This window comes from Vicugna pacos, chromosome 6 (assembly GCF_048564905.1).
Source record: "Vicugna pacos chromosome 6, VicPac4, whole genome shotgun sequence".
In the NCBI taxonomy this organism is placed as follows: domain Eukaryota; kingdom Metazoa; phylum Chordata; class Mammalia; order Artiodactyla; family Camelidae; genus Vicugna; species Vicugna pacos.
Window position 1 is genome coordinate 88,529,181 of NC_132992.1, and position 20,144 is coordinate 88,549,324.

At 36.6% G+C, this 20,144-nt stretch overlaps 1 protein-coding gene across 6 annotated transcripts in view; it reads left to right on the forward strand.

The window, feature by feature from the left end:
* The window catches only part of VRK1 (VRK serine/threonine kinase 1), an 80,167-nt gene extending 62,091 nt beyond the window's left edge, over positions 1–18,076 (forward strand). For 4 of the 6 annotated variants that reach the window (XM_006213898.3, XM_072963677.1, XM_072963681.1 and 1 more), the window contains 2 exons: positions 12,927–13,017; positions 17,647–18,076. In XM_006213898.3, the coding sequence (XP_006213960.1) occupies positions 12,927–13,017; positions 17,647–17,678 (123 nt within the window). In that variant the 3' untranslated portion in view covers positions 17,679–18,076. The remainder of the gene's footprint in view (positions 1–12,926; positions 13,018–17,646) is intronic. The other 2 variants (XM_031679384.2, XM_072963678.1) reach the window with 1 other exon arrangement.
* The last annotated feature ends 2,068 nt before the right edge of the window (positions 18,077–20,144 follow it).

The window sequence follows — 20,144 nt, forward strand, 5'->3', positions numbered from 1 at the left end:
AAATTTCCTGGTTTGTGATGTGTTTACCATTTGAACATTATTTTGGTCTTTACAGAAATGTCATTACATACAGCTGTGTATCTGCATATAAGGGAATTAATTTTTTCAAAAGAAATGTTAAATAATAAACTTTATGGGAGAAGTATTGTATAAGCAGGTAAATAACACCTGGTTATCACTTTAAAATTTAGATTTTATAGGTAAGCGTTCACTTATTGGTTATTTTTAATAATTATTGATCAACTTACTTATTTCCTTTATAATATAAAGTTATGTTGTAAAATGTTAGCTACTTTTAAATGGAAAACTACTTTTAGAAGAAAAATAATTTTTATATTATTGGCCATCTTTACTGTTATTAATTCTGTAAATTCCAGTACATTCTTTTGGAAATCTCATATTCCAAGCTGTGAGAAAAAGAGTTAAAAACAAATTTTCTCTCTTTAAAATAATAAGCAGCATATTAAAAGATTTTTGTAATTCTTTTTAACTCACAAAGGAGATAGGAACTTTGAAATTGGATCATGAATTTGAGTTTTTTGGCAAATAAATAGTAGGTCTCCTTGTAATTTCATCACAGAACCTGAAATTATACATATGCATCTACATATACATTTTTTTTGTCTTTTGTAAGTTTTATGTTAATTGCATCTGCTCCATATTTGTGGTCAACAACTGTGCAGAAAGCACATCCAGCTTTGAAGTGAAGAGGATAAATGGAAGGCTAAGTGGAATTTTTCAGTAAGGAAGTACACTTAGAGTTTGCAGACATGTAAACATACAGCATCTTCTTGCTTAGGACAGATTAGTATTTATAGCTGGCTTCTGTAGTGTTTTTCTCTAAAATTCTACTGATTGAGAAGTGAAGATCTCTGTTGCAGTGAGAACTCTCCCAGGACGATTCCCCTCTCCTTTGCAGATCACTGTTGTTTGGACCCACGTGCTAGAGAAAATTTGGTTTCTGCAGGTTGGCTGACTTTACAGCTGAATAGGTCAGTCTGCTGCAGAGCTAACATCTGCGACCTTATAATTCTCCTGTGTCCTTGGGTAATTCAGAAAGCTGGAAATTTCTTGTTGGATCATCCCCTACGTGTATAAAGCTTCATTTAGGAGGTAAAAAAAGAATGAAAAGTTGAACTATTAGATTTCCTTCATTAGTCTACTGCTTGTCTTTCCCTCAGAGCTGGCACAGGACTGTTTTTGTACTAAAAAGAAATTAATAAAAGTTAAGATTAGGTAAGGTCATGAAGCTGCCTGGTAGCCGTGTAACAGAAGCTGAATTGTCAGTTTTGTTGGCCTTTTCTTTCTGTTTGTTAAAGTGGAAGAGTTGGACCAGAGCAGGTTTTTTTTTAAACCTCAAAAGGTTTTCTTCAAATAAATTGTGAATAACCCACATCTAAAACACACAAACTCAGAGCACCAGTGACAGAAAAGTTGGGGGCTTCTGTCAAGGAAAAGCTTTCTTCTTTGAGAAATTAGTAGTCATCTCTTTTTTGGGAAGGAATAAATAATCGAGATGTCTTTTTTTGCTCTGGTTACCAGGAAGTTCAGAGCTGAATATAACGTTTCATCATTCAAACTGAATTAATCCTTGTAGTTGTATATTTGCTGCTGCTTCTTTTCCTCTGTCATAATTTTTTAAAACTTAAAAAAAGTATATGTTCTTTGTTTTTATAAGGCTCAAATCTCTTTTGGAAAGGGGTAGGTTTAATCAATTCAATATGTATTTCTCTTTATAGTCCTAAGAGCTATCTGTTATGGGAAAAAAAAAACCTGTAAGAATTGATCAACCGTAGAATGAAACAAGATTTCTATCCATTTTTTTACAGCTATGCTTGATTATGGTACAGTAAATATGGAAACTATAGTGAAATACGAATTTATCCACTTGGAAAAGTTTTTAGCTTTAATAACCTAGGAGTATTATTTAAAGCACAGAATTTTGGGATGAGATGAAGCTGAAGTAGAAAGACACTAAGTATCAATCTGCTCTTAAAAAGTATGGCAGCCAAGGATTTTTATTGTTGGTTAGAACTAGGCACCTTGATTAGAACCTGGAAGTATAGATCCAACAGTTACTGGATTCAGTGTGTATTCTTACAATTACGTATAAGGTCTAGTTTATGTCCCTGGTCTAGGTTAGGTCCCTGGGGCTACAAAGATCAATAATATGTAGTTCCATCCTTAAAGAATTTCTTCCTGTCCCATCTGGGTTAGGAACAATGTAATTTACTGGAGAGAACTCAGCAAGTTAAAAGGGCGTTAATACTTCCATTAGCTATTTTCTTGGAAGGTTTTGATTAAGTTGCTTGCCCAAGCCAGCAAAAAGCTCTGTTCATTAGAATCTCTCAAGTCTCATCCCTGGAGATCCACTGAGTAGGTCTAGAGCATGGCCCTGCAGTTGTCAATTTTTCTGTTTTCAATTTTTCTGTTTTCTGGCAATATATATGGTTGCTTCCTATGAATGATGTATACACACTCTTCTTTCCACTTCCCAGTTTTTTTTTTCCTAAGTTATGCTGGTTGGCCTTTCTAGAGTTTCTCTGAAAAATCATTACCCATTGTTAAATATGTAATAAATTCCTGCTGGTACTCATCCTGGAACATGGTACGAAGAGCAAAGAATGGCCTTCCTTCCAGTGCATATCAGTGGCCTGCAGCTTCTCTGGTGGCTGGCTTCCTGTCTCTCTGAGGTGATCACAGCTCATGCAATATTAAATTTATACTATCTAGCCTATAGTTTAAATCAGATTGCCTCAAATATACCATCTAAACTTGGTGAAGATTTGTCTAGCTGTTTTTGCATGATAAAATAATAGAAACCGTGTTCTCATTATATAAATTTAACTTGTGAACGTTGATATGTTTCTTTGTTTTCTCATGGTAGTTTAGCCATAGTTGTATATTTCAGTGTTAACAAGCAATTCCTTTCCTTAGATACCCCATTATTGAGTTCTTCATTTTGAGTCTTGTCTTACTTGGTTGGATTTGGTCAAGTATCTTTTTCCCTAAACTTTTAAGAGAGATTATGATATATGTACAGAAAAGTACACAAATAACTGTGGAATTTGAACTTTACAAAGTGATAACATGCATTTAAACATCACCCAAATCAAGATACGGATCATTGTAAGAACCTCAGAAACCTCTGTCATGCCCTGTCCCCAGCCATTTATCCCTTCATTAAGAGTAACCCCAGCCATTTTCCCTTCATTAAGAGACTTCTAACACTATAAATTAGTTTTGCTATTAAAATAGTAGTAGTACCATACATTTTGTATACTTTTGCATCTGTCTTTTATTCATTTGTATATCTGGATTTTCATGCTGTTGCATGTGACAAACGTTTTTTGCTTTTCCTGTGTAGTACTCCATTATATGACTGTATCATAATTCACTTATTCCTTCTGCTGTTGATGGATGTTTGTATTGTTTCCAGTTTTTGGCGGTTGCAATAATGCTCTTAAGAATGCTCATAATTTCTTTTGGGAAGCGTATGTTTATTTCAAGTTAGTTATATACGTAGAATTACTGGGGTGTAGCCCTTATGTATGCTTAGCTTTTGTAGATAGATACTGCCAAGCAGTTTTCCCAGTCTACTCTCCCACCTGCAGCTTAGTTCTGGTTGCTCACTGACTCTAGCTATTACATTATGTTTAATTTTATCTATTTGGTAAATATTTATTGGTGTTTCTGTATAGTTTATTTATAGTTTTAATTTAATCTCCTTGAGAATATTGATTTTGATCATCTTTTTATATGCCCGTCAGCCTTGATTATCCTTTTTTAGTGAGGTGCATTTTGGATCTTTTGTCCGTTAAAAAAAGATTAGGTTGTCTGCTTTGATTTGCAGAGGTAAGTCCTTTGTGTTATAAAATATATGTATTGCGCATTTTTTAAAAAGTCTGTGCTTTATCTTTTCCTTCTCTTAATAAGTGCTATCTTTTGATTTTGAAGAACATTAAGTTCTTCACTTTAATGAAGCCTAATTTATCAGTCTTTTTGACTATGGCTAGTGTTTTGTGTATTCTGTTTTAGGAAAATTTTGTCTACCTCAAGATCATGAAGATATTTTTTCATTAAGAAATTTTATCTTATGTTTTTCATTTAAGTCTATAATTTAACAGGAGTTGATTTTGCTCATGGTGTGAGTCAGTGTTTATTTACCCTCTGTGAATATCTAGTTGATCTAAACCATTTATTGAAAAGACCATAATGTCTCCACAGCATGTAGCTGTAACTGTATATGTTGGGTCTGTTTCTGGATACGCTATTCTGTGCCACTGACCTGCTCACCCATCCATCAATGCCACATTGTTTGAACTACTGGCTTCATAGTGATATTTGACAGTGTAAGTCCTCCAACTTTGTTCTTTAAGATTGTCTTTGATACCCAAAGTTAATAGAAGGAAATAAATCAATGATCAGAGCAGAAATAAATGAAATAGAGACTTAAAAAAAAACAACAATGAAGAAGATCAATGAAACTAAAAGCTTATTTTTTGAAAAGATAAATAAAACTGATAAACCTTTAACCAGACACATGAAGAGAAAAAAGGAGAGGGCCCAAATCAATAAAATCAGAAATGAAAAAGAAGTTACAGCTGACACCACAGAAAACTACTATGAGCAACTATACACCAATAAAATAGACAACCTAGAAGAAATGGACAAATTCTTGGAAAGATATGATCTTCCAAGACTGAACCAGGAAGAAATAGAAAATATGAACAGACCAGTTACTAGTACTGCAATTGAAGCAGTAATTTAAAAACTCCCAGCAAACAAAAGACCAGGACCAGACAGCCTCACAGGTGAATTCTAGCAACCATTTAGAGAAGTTAATGCCTATCCTTCTGAAGCTAATCCAAAAAATTGCAAAGGAAAGACCATTTCCAAACTCATTCTGTGAGGCCACCATCACCCTATTGTTTTGGGAAAAACTAACATCTTCTCAATATTCTTTTCTGTTCCATGAATATGGTATACCTCTATATTTATTTATTTAGGTGTTCTTTCATTTATCTCAGTGATGTTTACAGTTGTCTTTGATTATGTAGAAATCATACACATCTTCCATATCTGTTTTCTTCTAACTCCTTAATTCTTAGTCTGTTTCTTTTGCATCACCTGTGATTATTCCAAATGTTTCCTTCATTCAGTTGTCAGATCTGTCTGCTGTTTTTTGATGTTTCTAATATACTTATAAGTTCTTTAATGATTATCATTCTGTTTATTAGCTATGTAGTTTCCTTGTTATCTCTTGTTTTTTTTTTAAAATTATTTCTCATTGTCTCAGTCTTTAAAATCTTTTCTTTCTAAACTTCCAGTGCATTTTATGAAATTTTCTTATGGGGGGAAGAATATATTTTCTTTCAGAGTGGTGTCTTTAGCTATTTTTTGCATGCTATAGTCATTTATTTCATTTTCTTCTTTGCCCCAACTATTGTAACTCTGTTGGCATGCTTTTTCTCTTCATCTTATTAGTATTGAATAGGGATAGCTTTATCTGGACTCACCACGTTGTATTTGTGAATCCTTGGCTTTCCTGTTTTACGGAACTATTTTTCTTTTCTTCATATTTGGGATTTGGAGGCTCAGTATTGTTAATTGATTTTCTTTGCCTACAGGTGCACACTTGGGGAAGAGCTGGAGAACCATGGCTCAGCTGGTACTATAGGCCAGATTATCTGTCTTTCGCCAGTAGCTGCTTCAATTCTCTTCCTACCCAGAAAAGGCAAAACTGTGGTGAAATCTATTGATGTGCTAATGAGTTGTTAGTTAATCCACAGTGGAAGAGAGACTTCATTGGAGATCTCTTCTCCATGGCTTTAGCTCTTTATATTTACTTATTTCTTTTTCTTTTGCTGTCTATTTTGATAAGTCCTTGTTTATTGTTAGAGATAATTAATCCTGAGTGATTTGATTGTTCTGCCCTTTTTCTCGAGGCTTCTTCCCAGCTAGGGAAGAATCAGAATTGTAGGTTCTGCTTTTGATGAGTTTCTGTGGAGTAAGGAATGTCTCTTCTTTTCATGGGGCTTTTCAAGTCTTGTCTTCTAAGATTCCTACTTACATTTTGTAAATTGGAGGCTATTGGTGAAGATATCAGGATAGTGTTCACTCATGTTCTTTTCCACAAAATTGTCAGGGTGTGTAAGAGCTCGTTGCTCTCTGGAAGTGCCAACTCTCTTCTTGGCCACCCTTCCCAGAGGTTATGGTGTGAGGCTCTGCCACTATTTGCTGCTGAAATATTTTTTAATTGTTACTTTGGGTTTATTTCTTCAGATTTTGGGGTGGGAGCGGGTTGTGAAATATTACCCTCCAAATGTCCCACCCTTGTTTTTTTTTTATTTTAAAAAACACATTTTAACTTGTGTGTGTGAACATTGAGTTAACTAGAACATGTATCCTTCCTCCATAAGAGTAAACCAAACATGTTTTACTTTTACCCTCTCAGCACCTCGCAAACCATCTTCCATATTACAGTCAGTTATGATTTTAGTTCAGGTTTTTGTTTTTGTAGACTGCATTGTCATTAGTTCTTTATTTTTTTTAACATTTTTTATTGATTTATAATCATTTTACAATGTTGTGTCAAATTCCAGTGTTCAGCACAATTTTTCAGTCATTAATAGACATATACACACTCATTGTCACATTTTTTTCTCTGTGAGTTATCATAACATTTTGCGTATATTTCCCTGTGCTATACAGTGTAATCTTGTTTATCTAGTGTACAATTTTGAAATCCCAGTCTATCCCTTCCCACCCTCCACCCCCCTGTCATTAGTTCTTTAGAATTAATCATGAGTCTTAACTGATTTTTTGTTGTTGTTGTTACCACTTTTTTCTTGGGTCCATGTTTTTTTTTTTCTTGGATTCATTTTTCAAAGTATGCCCAAGTAATTTTTTTAAAGAGGGTTCATGAATGGTAAAATTTTGAATTTTGGAAAACCCAAATCAGTTTATATTTTGCTCTAGTTGAAGAATAATTTAGCCGTATGGAGAGTTTTAAAATCATGACTCTGTTGTCTTCTAGCATCCAGTTGTGTTAATTTTTATTTCTTGTTAGAGTTACATGCTTTCCACTCTTGAAGCTTCTTGCTTTTTTCTTTATCTTTGGGATTCTGATTTCCCGATAAGTGTAGGTGTGTGTGTGGTTTTTTGTTTTGTTTTGTTTTGTTTTGTTTTGTTTTGTTTGTTTTTTAAACCTCATTCATCCTTCTCAGTATTTGATGTGGACCCTTTTCATCTGAATATTTAATGCCCATTGAAAAATTTATCCTTTATGTATGTATTTCATTTCCATCTGTTTCCATTCTTTCCTTTGGGAATTTACTCCGTGAATCTGGGAACTTAATAATCGAGCGTCTCTTCTTTGTGTCTCCTAAATCATCCACCAGATTTTCTTTCTTTGTCCTTAACACTTGGGTCTGTGGGCTTCTTCAAGCTCACTAGTTTCATCTGTTCTATTTTTCAGTCATGTTTTAAAAGAAATGTTATCTCATTTCTATGTCAGCTTATTCTTATTTTATTGATGTGACAGCCTCTTAAACCTTTTTGGGAATAATAATTATAATAACTTTTTCCTGTTAACTTTTGGCAAAGAGATTAGTTCTTCTGTTTGAGTTTAGTGTCTTCCTTTTTTGATTCTGTGATTTTCCTTAGATTTTGGTGGTCTTTATTTGTTCATATTTTTTGTTGATTGGCTAATTTTCATTTTTATTATTTCCTCTGCCAAAATTGGAATGCTTGTTTACCTGTTAGTTTAATGTAGTTTTCATTGCCTGTGGTTGATTTCTGTGCATTCAGAGGATGAGAGACCTTTGGCCAGATAGCTCATTTTTTTGGGTATCAGGAATCCCTGCTTCTCCACTATGTTTGTCTCGTCTGGGAGGGCACTGTACCACAGGTGCCTCAGGTGATTCTACTGCAGATGAAGGACGGGGGTGGCATACTTGGCTGTGTACTGAAATCACCTAGGAGCTTTTAAAAATCTTACTGCTTGGGTTGCACCCCAGGCCAAATAAATTAAAAGCTATGGGGATGGACCTGGGCCTCAGGATCTTTAAAAAATTTCCTAGGTGACTGCATTGTGCTCATATAGTTGAGAACCACTGCAGACCAAAATCTGAGTATCTGAAGTCCAGCTTCTATGTGGAAGGCAGCCCTTTTGCAAGTAGACAAAGGAGATTTGGTGCATTTAAATCTAAGAGATTTTAAATAATAGCATTTATCAGCCATATGACCAGTTTGTATATTTGGGCAGTTATTCACACATGCCATTTTTTTGGTCTTTGCTGTAAGAGATATAGAAGGAAGTTTGGCATCATATAAATGCCTTGAATGGTGCCCCGGGGATTTATTTTTTGACATAACAAAAGGATATGCTTATAAGATGTGTTCAAAACTTAGATCTCAAAGGACAGTTATTAGGCCAAGATTCTATTTTTCTTTGGTATCATGATTAGTTTTTAGGAATTAAGTTAAACATTTAGTGAATTTCTTTTTAATAAGAGATGAATTTTTTTAAAGTTCTTTTATTTTTTATTTTTTTTACTTTTTTGAGGGGGGAGGGAATTAGGTTTATTTATTTTACTTTTTAGAGGAGGTACTGGGGACTGAACTCAGGGCCTTTGCATGCTAAGCATGCGCTCTGCTACTTGAGCTATACCCTCCCCACTAAAGCTGTCTTTCTGTGGAAATAATAATATATCTGTCTTGCTTATAAGATTGTTTTGTGGATTAAATTAGATTTATAAAGTGCTTAGAGCAGTGCTGGACACATAACAAGTAATCAGTAAACATTAACTGCAGTATTATTGTTAATGCTGTTGTTTCCGTGATTATTTAAATTTTCTTAAGTCTCTCTTGTTTCTTGATGTCGAGAATATAACTGTTTTCATTTGAATCTTATAACATCTTTTGAACTAAGATCATACATCTTTAAAAGTTCAGCTTATGAAATAGAGTGTATTGGGCAGATGTGAATGAAGACAGGCTTACATTTCACTTGGTGAGTATGTGTGTTAAAATAGGTTGTTCTGAATAGTAAATGATGGGGAATTGGTAAAAGTTGGTTTTGCAAAAAAGATAAGGTGATAATTACTGTGAAATAAAGGCTTCAAAATTTAGCTCTCTTACTTATATTAGAAATAATATAAATCAAATTAATTAGTTTGAAGTTAACTTTTTCTCCTGAAGCTACTGATTGATACTAAAAAAACCATCAGGAATTGCCGCGAAGCAGAGGACTTCCGAGTGCCAGGGCAGCCTAGGTCTGCCATTTTCTAGCTGTGTTTAGCAGTTAGGTGTTTTGTGGACATAGCTTTGTTGAGAGGAGGTCAGGCAGTCTGTTTTTAATAAGAACTGTAATGTAGCCTAATTTATTTTGTAAAAAACTTGTTCATGTTTGGCTTGAGATCATTTAATTCCTCACTAGTACACACATTTTCATTGAAATGTGTATCTTTATAAATACCTGCCTCTTTAGTTTGAGCAAGGTGGGAGGGATGCGGGGGGGGGCACGGGCTGACTCTGCAGGAAGGGACACGTTAAGTGTGGTTCTGTGGAAGGAAACTGTGGTAAGAACCAAGAGCTCCGAGTTCTTGACTTCTCACTGCTGCCAGCAGACACGGAGCAGCTTCTCCTAGCTGTCTTCTCTCAGCCTCAGGAGGCTGTCTGTGTGCGTAGTGAACTTTAACTAAAACCCACTGGTTTGGGAAACATTGTGGCGTAACACAGGCACTTGCTTTGCCTCCATGGAAGATGTGTCCTGTCTTGTTCCTTTTAGTCCTCACTGAGTAATGTGTTCTATTTGGGGTTACTATTAAGGAATATAATAGTAATTTATAACATGTATACATTGCATGAGAATTTCAAGTGGCCTTAATTAAATGAGTAAAATAAGACTACGTGAGTTTTGCAGTCTTATATTTGTGTTGAGAGTTCTTTGTCCTTTGACACATGTGCAATCCCAAACGTTTAAAAGTTTTAGACTGTCTATTGTAAGTCTCTATAATAAACATTTATGATTTTTGTAATAAGGGGGCAAAACCCAACAACAGTCCTTGAGTACTCAGCTCCTTTGATATGCCAGTGAATCTGATTGGCTTTTAGAGGCTGTTGAAAGCATCTAGGGATGATCTTTGACATTTGAGTTAGAATGCAAAGAATTGGTCTATGGTTTTTGTCTCTGATTTGTATTCTCTTTTCAATTAAAACAGTTTTACATCTATAACTAGTCTCCCATCAGTATTTAGGTTATTAGGAAATTATCAGTCCAAATGCATCTAGCTGATTTGTCTTCCTGTTTCTAAATTAGAAGTGAGAAGCTGCTAATTAACTAAATTTTACACCAGCATATCTGAGCACTTCAAATATACAGTGTGTAATATATACACACTAAAGCCCTGTGAAATAAACTTAATTTTTAAAAGATAATTCAGCCATGTTGAATTCAAAGAAAACTCTACCCTAAGTCTGTAAGTTCTTGTGTTGTACAGTATTTTTGTTTCATTTATAAAGGCAAATAAAGGCGCCTGTGAGACTTGGTATGGAATACGAGAAAAGTCAGAGATTAGCACACTTTGTGAAGCCATTTTCTCTTCAGAGAGAAGCAAAATGTGCACCGTCTGAAGCCTTAGATGCCAAATAACGAAGTGAAGTGTTTGGAGATAATCGGGAGAAAGAAACTGGCAGCAAGTTGTTTGGAATTTTACTCATTGCGTTATAAACAAATAACATACTTAAATACTATTAAGCTGGCAGGGTTTGTTGTTGTTGTTTTTACTCATTTCTTAGTCTGTAGACCATTGGCCCTTTTATCCAAATTGTATACATTGTCAGAAAAGCTGGGCAAGAGATACCCAACCGAAATGTGGTTTAATGAAATTCAGCGCTTTACCCAGTGTTTACTGCTTAAAACACAGGTCTTCTTTTGTTGGTTGAATACTGTCTGCTTTTCATTCCTATGTAATTTACCTGCACGGAGATTAAGAAAGCTTTTTTTTTTTTTATTAAATAAGCTTGAAAACAAGATGAATGCACTAGGTTCTTGGGTAGAATGTATTGGAAAGCTCCCTTTATAATGAGCATTTAGAAATCTGCCCTCCTAAAACTGAAAAATGCATCCTCTCCTATATGGAAAGCAATATAGTACTGAAATATTCCTCCTTGATTTTGGTCCGAACGAACAAAAGTGTCTGTGTTTATTCCTGCCTAATGCATCACAAATCTGCTGACATGCTAACCTTGGAGTCTTGGCTGGCGTTAATCAGGCCTGTGTACCGGCAGGAAAGATGTACCTAATGCACTCCATCAGTGCAGTTTGCATATGGAAGTTCTCACAGGGGAGCTGCCCCGTGCCAGCTGAGGGTTACCTGCCCACTGCAGTTATTGTATGTAATTATCGAACCAATCTGTTCAGCCCAGCAGGGTTTAGATGGTAATCATGAAGCAACACTTTGGAAAAGAAAGATGTAAGGCACTCTCCCCTTCTCTCATCAGTTACATGAAGTTACTGCCACTCTTACAGCTATTTTTGAGAAGCAGTACCTCCACGTACAAATCCGCTAAATGAATGCCTTTTAAAGTTTCTTAAGTCAAGATGTTATTTTTGTATATGTGAAGCATTTCCTTTAGGAACATGGTGGGTATCTCTGAGTTCTGATCTTTCCACAGCTACCTTAAGAATATTTTGAACCAGTGGGATTAATTGTGATACCTAGATAATAACAGTCCTGACTGCTCGGAGGTTTTCAGATAATGCGGCTTGAATAGAGTTGAGCCTTCCTGTGTAGTTCTCTTTAGAGCAGAACCCACGGTGGCTGTTAGGGAAGAGAGCAGCGCGCTGCCAGCAGGCCTTACACCTTCTGTAGCCGCACACAAGATGGCCGAAGCGAGGAAAATTCTCAGGCAGAGTTACACTTAATATTAATTGTTAGAGAGTATAAACGAGGACATCCTGATGCATCCTGCATCCGTGAAATGTGGGAAGGATCAGATGGTTTCCTAAATGCCACAAACTTACTTTAGTCAACCTAGAGAAGCTATGGGTTCTTATGTGGATTGTGACACATTTAAATGGGATAAAGTTTATGAAAAATATAAAGCTTTAAATTTATTACTTATGTCCTTTTAGAGTTATACCTACAGAGGTGTTAAGTATTTTCAGAAAAACTTTACACAGGACTGAACTACTTAGAAATGTTGTAGTGATAGAAAATAATAAAAAGAAATTGAATGAACATTTGGGAAGAATGAGTGGGACAGAATATAGGTATTAATTCCTAAGTAACACAGCTAGAAAAATACATAGAAAATAGGACAGGCCTGAGAGAGCGGTGGAAAATCCAGCCTGTTTTTGAGATCTTAGGAGAGCTGAGTACTTTTAAGACTCTTCCTTAACAGTAAGGTTTGTGGCTCTTTTAATCTTTATGTTATAAAAACATTTACTGGAAGTTTGCCACTATTGATTGATGAATCGAATTTTCACCAATTTATAGGGTATAACCACTGATACAATATGTCAGTCAGGCATACTGCTCCCGTACACATATAAAAGTGGGATCACTGGCCTGAGCCATAATCCCAAATGTGTAAAACGCTTTGCTTTAAAAGAGAGTTTCTGTGTAATCAGTCCTGATGATTAGAACACGGCTTTCAATGATAAACTGTATGAAGCGTGAAAGGCTAGAGATGGGTATAACAGATATGCCCACCTCCCAGCTGACTGTAATGGGAGGTCCCCTCAATTCCGTCTTCTCTCACCCCCCACCTCTTTCTGTCTGTGACGCCCGCCCTGAAGTTGTTTTGACACACCCAGACCTGTGTAGATTCATACATATACTACTATTTGGTAAGTTTATATATTTGCTTATTTGACCATCCCGCCATCTCTCTTTTTTAAAATTTTTATATGTAAGAAGAGAAAGAAAGAAATTGAGGAAAGCACGGAATCTAGTGTTGAAGATATGGAGTGCTCAGATACACGGACAGAAGAGGCCACACAAACCCGTAAGTGAACAGTCTTGCCTGTTAGCTGTTTTCTTATATAAAGGCAAATTTCATTTCCTCCCACTAAATAAGGAGTTAACTGTTTGCGTCATAACATTCTGATGTTATAACTGAAAAAACATAGAAGAAGGTCTTACATTTGTACAGTACATATCACAATGTCTTCTGTTCACACATTGTGTTACTTAGTGCTCACAACAGTCGTGAAGCTGGGACCAGAATTTCCTCTCATTTTGCAGATATGCAGCCCAAGACACGGAGCATTTAAGTGGCAGAGCTGTTGTGAAAAGGTTAGATGTGGAGACCGGAACTCTCACCTCTCAGGCCACTGTCTGCCGGTTTCCTCACACTGACCCCCTCGACTCTGGGCGTGTGAGTGAGGTCAGGAGTCAGTGTTCGTGCAGGACTTACCGCAGCTGCCCAGCCCCACTTGCCCATCCTCCTGGTTGTTCCCCACCAAGTCTGCCATCTCTTCTTCTCTCTCCGCAAGTAGGGGTGTAAGGTTTTAAAGCCTTGAATCATCACTTTTCAAAGTTGTTGAAGCAAAAAGCAAGGGATAAAGTCATCTCTTCGGTGACTCATAAACTGGTGCTGAAGGCACTTCAGTGTGGAGTAGATCCAGAACGACGTTAGCTAGGGCGGCATCTGCAGAGGGCAAGACTAGGCGGGACTTTGGTCCGGTTAGTAAGTGGCCGGTCTGCAGTGTGCAGGCACTCCCGTGGGGCCCAGTGAAGGAAAAATGCATTCCGGGTTGCGTGAGAGCTGGTTTACTGGCCTCAGTGAAGAGAGACTCTGCTGTCTACAGTACCATCCCCCACCCCCCAGATTTCTCTCTTACCTGCCTTTTGTTTGTTAATTAGCTAATTGGTCCTGAAATGTTTCTGATTTCTAACAAAAAAGGCTTTTTTTTTGGTAGAAATTTCACTAAAGGGTAAGTGCCTTATTGAGTCAGGCCAGTGATGGATTTTTACCTTCCCTTTGACAGCGGCACGGCACGTGTTTGTGGAAGGCAAAAATTGACTTTCAAAGAAAATCGTCTTCACCCTGATTTTATTAACATTTTCTTCATTATGTATTATGGACAATATATCCTTAGGTTTATCTGAAATATACCCGAGAGAAAACTTGGCCTATCTGAAGAGGGAGTGTACAGCTTCGCTCTGGAAGCCAAAGGCTTTAAAATAGTCCCTCTCACTTCTGTGCCGTCATCTTCCATTCCCTCCTGTTCCCCCGCTCCCCTGCCTTGTTCACTTTGTTATTAGGGAGTGAGGCGTCCCACGCAGCAGTACGTCGAAGCATGTCTCGGCCAGAGGCTAGCAGCAGCAACTGTGACGGGGGGTGGGAGCAACGTTAAGGAGCATTTATAAAGATAGAGTGATATTCTTACTTAAAAAAAAAAATCCCTTAAATTTAAAAACGGGCAATTTCAGTTTAGGGAAGCGCCTGCGTTGTTACAGAAAGGTTGACACCCCTTTGGACCGGAGCGAATTCCCAGCCGCGCCTGGGAAGACTCAGGCCTCTCTTCACTGCCTAGAGGTCACTGTTGACTGAACTTTCATAATGAGCATCAGAGGTACTTGTTTTGATACATAAATGATTTTAAATTCGCCTGTAATTATGAAAAATGTTTTTTATGTCTAACATTTTAATTTAAGGTCCTTATACTGATGGCTTTTATTGTGAGAAAATACATTAGTATTTTTGTTTTATTTATTGACAAAAGAAGAGAGTAGACCCCACCATTAATTTAAGGAGAACAGTCTAGATTTTTTTAATATTAAAAAAAGGTAACAAATAATCAAATTCTCTTTTTATTCAGATAAACTCTGAATTGCTTTAATTAAATGCTGATTTTTCCTATTCTAATTCTTTTCTTTCCCCCTAAAGCATAAGGCTAGTTAAGGTATTTTACTATCTGAATATTCATAAATGAGAGAAATATTGCTTGTGATGGTAAAATGTTACTGCTTCTATCAAACAAGAAAAAAAAAAGCAAGCCAAGGGTTCATGAAAATATATGTATTTGTATTCATCAACTTAAAGTAACTTGAGGGAGAAGGCACATTATTACATTTGAATTTTTTTTAAAGAAATATATAATACAATTCAGTGAGTTCTGTGTTTTAGAGCTTTAAGATTTTGTGTCATAAACGTGTTTCAGAATGGTTACCTCTAACAGCTGCTTTAGAAATGTCAGTTTCTTCATTAACAATTTTATTTTCAAACACAATTTATGGTTTACAATATGGTAAGAGATTTTTCTCACTGTGTGATCTTTCAGAATGCTGTGCCTAGCAAAATGGGAGCAACTTTCCTTTAATATCTATTTAGACCATTTTAAAAACGTGTATAATTTTCTTGATACACCTAAACTCATTTTGACTAGCTGGGGGTCTATTGTGTAAGAACACATTCTGAAAGCTTTCAAAATGTGTATTGTGTAGGTTTTCTCAAAGAAAGAGAGGGGGTGACAGGGTGGTTTTCAAGAAGAACAGAGGCCTCTAATCCTTTTATTTTTATGCAAGGCATAATTTTTACCAATTGAGAAAATTTGGTAATTTACTGCAGGTAATTTTTTCCCCCACAAAAATGATAAACCTTTAAAAACCATGCATATTCTGGCATTTCAAAATCATGCCAATATTTGAGAATTATACTAAAAATTAGTTAATATAGCCATGATATTTATGGCTGGTGTACATTGTCCCTACTGTTCAAAAAATGGACAGAACTCAACAACCTGCTTTTGCTGGTGTTATTTTTGAAGTACCTTGGATTTTGGACCATTCTTGAGAATTCTTTGGGGAAAGCATGAAACCCCTTGAATATCTGTGGTCTAATCGAGAAAGAGATGTTTTTAAGGCGCCCTACAAAGAAACTCCCCACTTGTTTTTCCTTTCTGCGTTATAAACCCATAGAAGGGCATCCCACCTTGTATATTTCATGTTTCAAATGCTAAATTTTATACGTTAGTTATGATTGGACCTTTTACTAGCAGTAAAGAATTATGAAAATGAGTGTATATTTTAAAGAGATGAGAAGAGTAATAGTTTTTTTTTGCAACAGTCAGAATTGATTATTGGGAAAAATACTGGATTGATACTGGGAGCAAAGTCTCTTAAGTTGCATAAAATTGACTGTATAATAAATTCCAGGCAGTGATGGCATTTCAGTTGCAATGAGAAACTTTAAATCTAGGTTGGGGATAAGCAGCAATAGTATTTAATCTAAGAGTAAAATGTCAAATGAGGACATTAATGAGAATACTACTACTTGAATATAGTGAAAATTGTTAACTTCCGTGTCCTCTGTCATGCGACTGTAGACTCAAAATTTATTGAAAGGGATTGTGATACTCGTTATGCCAATCTCACAATCACAACGTTCTCAGTTGTCTGTGCAAAATTAATTTCAAAATTGTTGAAGTAAAAATTTAAAAATCTACCATGGAATATTTTTAAAAGAAGGCTATCTCAAAAATTGAAGAAAAAGCTCAGAAGTTTAAACCAGCTATAGTGACTGAGAAAAAAAGTACTCGTGTAAGTTTGAAGTTTGCGTGAATTGAACAATTGAATAAAAATTAGAACTTGGAAAAATGAAAAACAGACCAGTCTTCCAATTAGGTAACTAAATAAACCTATAATCGGAAAACCTTTAGAAACTGTTTATAATTCAGCATGTGTGGTAGATATTTTGTCCCAGATTCAAAAAATGTCTTGTATGTTTCAGAAAAGAAGTATTGATCTCTCGTTCTTGTTGCTCGGTGTGTTCGTTGATGAATTGTGGGCTGTGCGCTGCCCTCAGCCCGACGCTGTTGCTCCTTCCTGGCAGAGGGCAGCCCGGGCGTGGGAGGCACGCCTCTTGCCAGCACAGCACAGGCAGCTGGGATCGGCCTTCAGCTTGTCCCTCTGCCTTGCTGTGCTGGAGGTGGAGGTGGGCTGGGGGTGGGAGCTGGGGACGGAGTCTCTTGGTGAGGTGGGATCCTCATGCCCCCGGTAAAAAAGCGCTGGCTTCTTCCAGCCCAGGAACAGTTGGGGAGGAACTGCCATAAAGTAGACAGTTCAGATGTGACCCTTTTCTAGAAGGGCACTCAGCTGGCGTCTGTTTAATTCCTAGTGGAAAGGACTTTGCATTTTGGAATCACCCAGCCCTCCTACCTAAAGGGTAGAGGGGACAGGCTTTAAAAAGCAACACATTTAGAATAAAATTCCTTGGTTTTTGTAATATGTAGAACCTCAGTGCTGCCCCCAAAGAGTACTGTCCTGTTGCTATAGTTTACATTAGGAGTCAGTGTTGTAAACTGTGTAAGAAGAATTTGGGGGGAAGTGTTTCAGTACCAGTGTAAAATGGGATATGTTTTAACATTGAAAGCGTTCTGATACAACTTCAAACTGGAATGTAGACTTGGTTAGCGTATGTTTTGACAAAACTAAAAAGTTGACACAATTTCCTGAGATTTTCAGGATATTAACAGTTACAACTTTGTTATGAATTTCATCTCCACAAATCATCATAGTCAATTAGATTTTTAAATATTAATAGCCATGTATGGAAATAGTTACATTTCTGTTCTTTTGCTTTTATAAATTAGTGATTAATGATGTAAATCTTTTTTGTTTTCTCTTCAAGGTTCGAAAACCAGAAAGAGAGTCCAGAAGTAAATCAAATGCTGTGAACCAGTTTTTCTTTTCTTCCTTTCATTTGACCTTTTCCTCTTTTTCTTTATTAAGTGTCTTCTTTTCATGTGAGTCTTGTTGGGAGGGAGATAGCAGTAAAGTACCTATGTCTTTGAAAAACAAACTTTTTAAATTAAAATACTTTGTACATTTTATTAAAGCCTAATTTATAAAAGTTTGCAGTCTTAAGGTTATACCCTGTAAGCTGTTCCATGCTTTGTGTGTTTGAGGTTCTGGAGTACATGTAAGGAAAATTACTATGACATGCACTTTTCTAATCATTGTATATTTTCCAGAGTGTATACAATCTGGCAAAATCCTTACTTTTAAGGAAACACACAACTTAAAATAAAGGTCTCCTTTTGCTTAATACAAATACACAATTTTTTGTGGCCATAAGATTTGGTTTGTATTGACTTTATTCAATGCCGCAAGCATTTATTAAGTACCTGCTGTATGAAATGAGGAGTACAAAGATGGGAAAAGATTATGAAGGAAAAAAATGGAGCAGTAAGTACATCTGTGAGAGATGAAATATATGTATTTGAAAGATTATATGAGAATTATGTAAGTATGTAAACTGTATGGTAAGAAATCAGGCAGTTAAATCCAGTGGTGGCATGATCAAAGATTTTATAGACTGGTTTCCTTTAAGGATATCGTGTCAAATAAATATATATATATGGCTTATCGTTCATTCACAGGAGATTATTTTTCTTACCAGTTTTTTTTTTGTAGCATATAATATGTGTACAGTTAACCAAGCATTTTAGAGTTTTAGTGATTAGAAATTTTAAGATGTGGACTGTTTATGGTTACCTTGGGAACAAAATCTTGGAATTTCAACGTGAACAATTTAAAGATTTACTTTGTTAGAGAAATTGGGGTTGGATTGTATTTTCTGCGGGTGGCACACCTTACCACTGTAACCTGCACAGTGTTTTTAGACAGGGTGTAGATACGCTTTTATTTAAATATTTAAGCGTTCTTTTACTGTGGATTCACACAATAAATAGCACGTTAAACTGGTGATTTCCCCACTGCTTAGGAGAAGCCTCAAGTAGATATTTCAGTTTTTAAAAAACTAGTTGATTTGAAGAAAATATTAAGCGAATAATAGTACAGGTGGATGTAGACTATCAGAAGTTGTCGAGGTTGCGCCGCGTTTGAGCAGCTCTGAACCGTCACATGGGCTAAGTTTCGGCTCTCTGATGTGGATGGTCAGTTGTCACTTGAGGCCTGGATCACTGCTGTGGTCAGACATTGAAAAATGCAAAGCAGATCTGCCGACTTTCTCTAAAGGTTAATTTTTTAAATGCCTCCTGAGGTTCTAGGGCTCTGTGTCTTTATGGAATAGAGAACTAGATTTGGGGCAGAGCCGCCTCCTGTTTCCTGTGGAACGTTGGATTTTCGTGCTCATCAGTGTTACGGTCCCAAGCTTATTTGTTACACCTAAATCAACTCTCAAATTCTGTTTCAAACACATTGACGCTTAAAATAGGATAAAATGTGTGTGGTGTGTTTTTGTGTATATGCCTTAGCCTTTTTTTATTTTTCAAAACACAAAAACATAGCAAAACCTGTTGGTTAAATATTAAGAAAACAGATATTTCCTCACATATTGTTTTTAACAAGTGCTGGCACTTTCTCGAACGTTTCTCTACTGGCAGGGCTGCGGAAAGGAGAACTGGTAGCCTTCGTAGCCAGTTTGATGCGTCAGCTGTGCGCCCTTGTGCTGTTCTTCTGTTCCCCACCTTCCTCTGGTTCTCCTTTCCCCCTTCGTTTAAAAGTGGTGAAATAGCTTCCTTGCCATTGGGAGTTGGGCTTTTCTCCTTGCCCTTTCAGTTCTGTGCTTACTGTTTTTGTCGTGTATTGTCATTGCTGTCTGTCTCCTGCGCCCAGTGGCTTTTGCTGTTCCCTGTCGTCCCTTCACAGTCCTGCTTCCACACTGACATGTGCTCCTGGCCGCCTCGCGGCCTGCCTTCCCTGCGCTTCCGTAGATCCTTAGTGAGCTGAGGTTTCCTGGTCTGTCGAGGACCCACAGCTGCGCCAGCCCTTGTCCTTCACAGTGAGAGCTGCGTGTCCTCTGCATTTTCTAGAAAGCAACTGCTAAGTCTTTGGTAACCGTCTAAGCTCTGATGTAAAGTAGTTTCTGGCGTTCTTCAGTAGTGATCTTTTAAGATAAATCAAACACTAACAGGCCAGAGCAACAAAACCCCAATTATTTGAGTTACCAGCTTAGATGTGTGCATCAAGACCTGGGTAGCTTAGCAGTAAATTACTGGTGGAAATACAGATACATTACATGTATTTGTGTGTGTACATATGTGCTTGTTTATCCTTTAAAGTTCTGTGTTTGGTGCTCTATGTTCTTCTGGTTATCGAGGTATGTTAATAATACATGATCATTGTAGAAAACTTAGAATTTAGGCAGAAAAGTATCAAAAGACA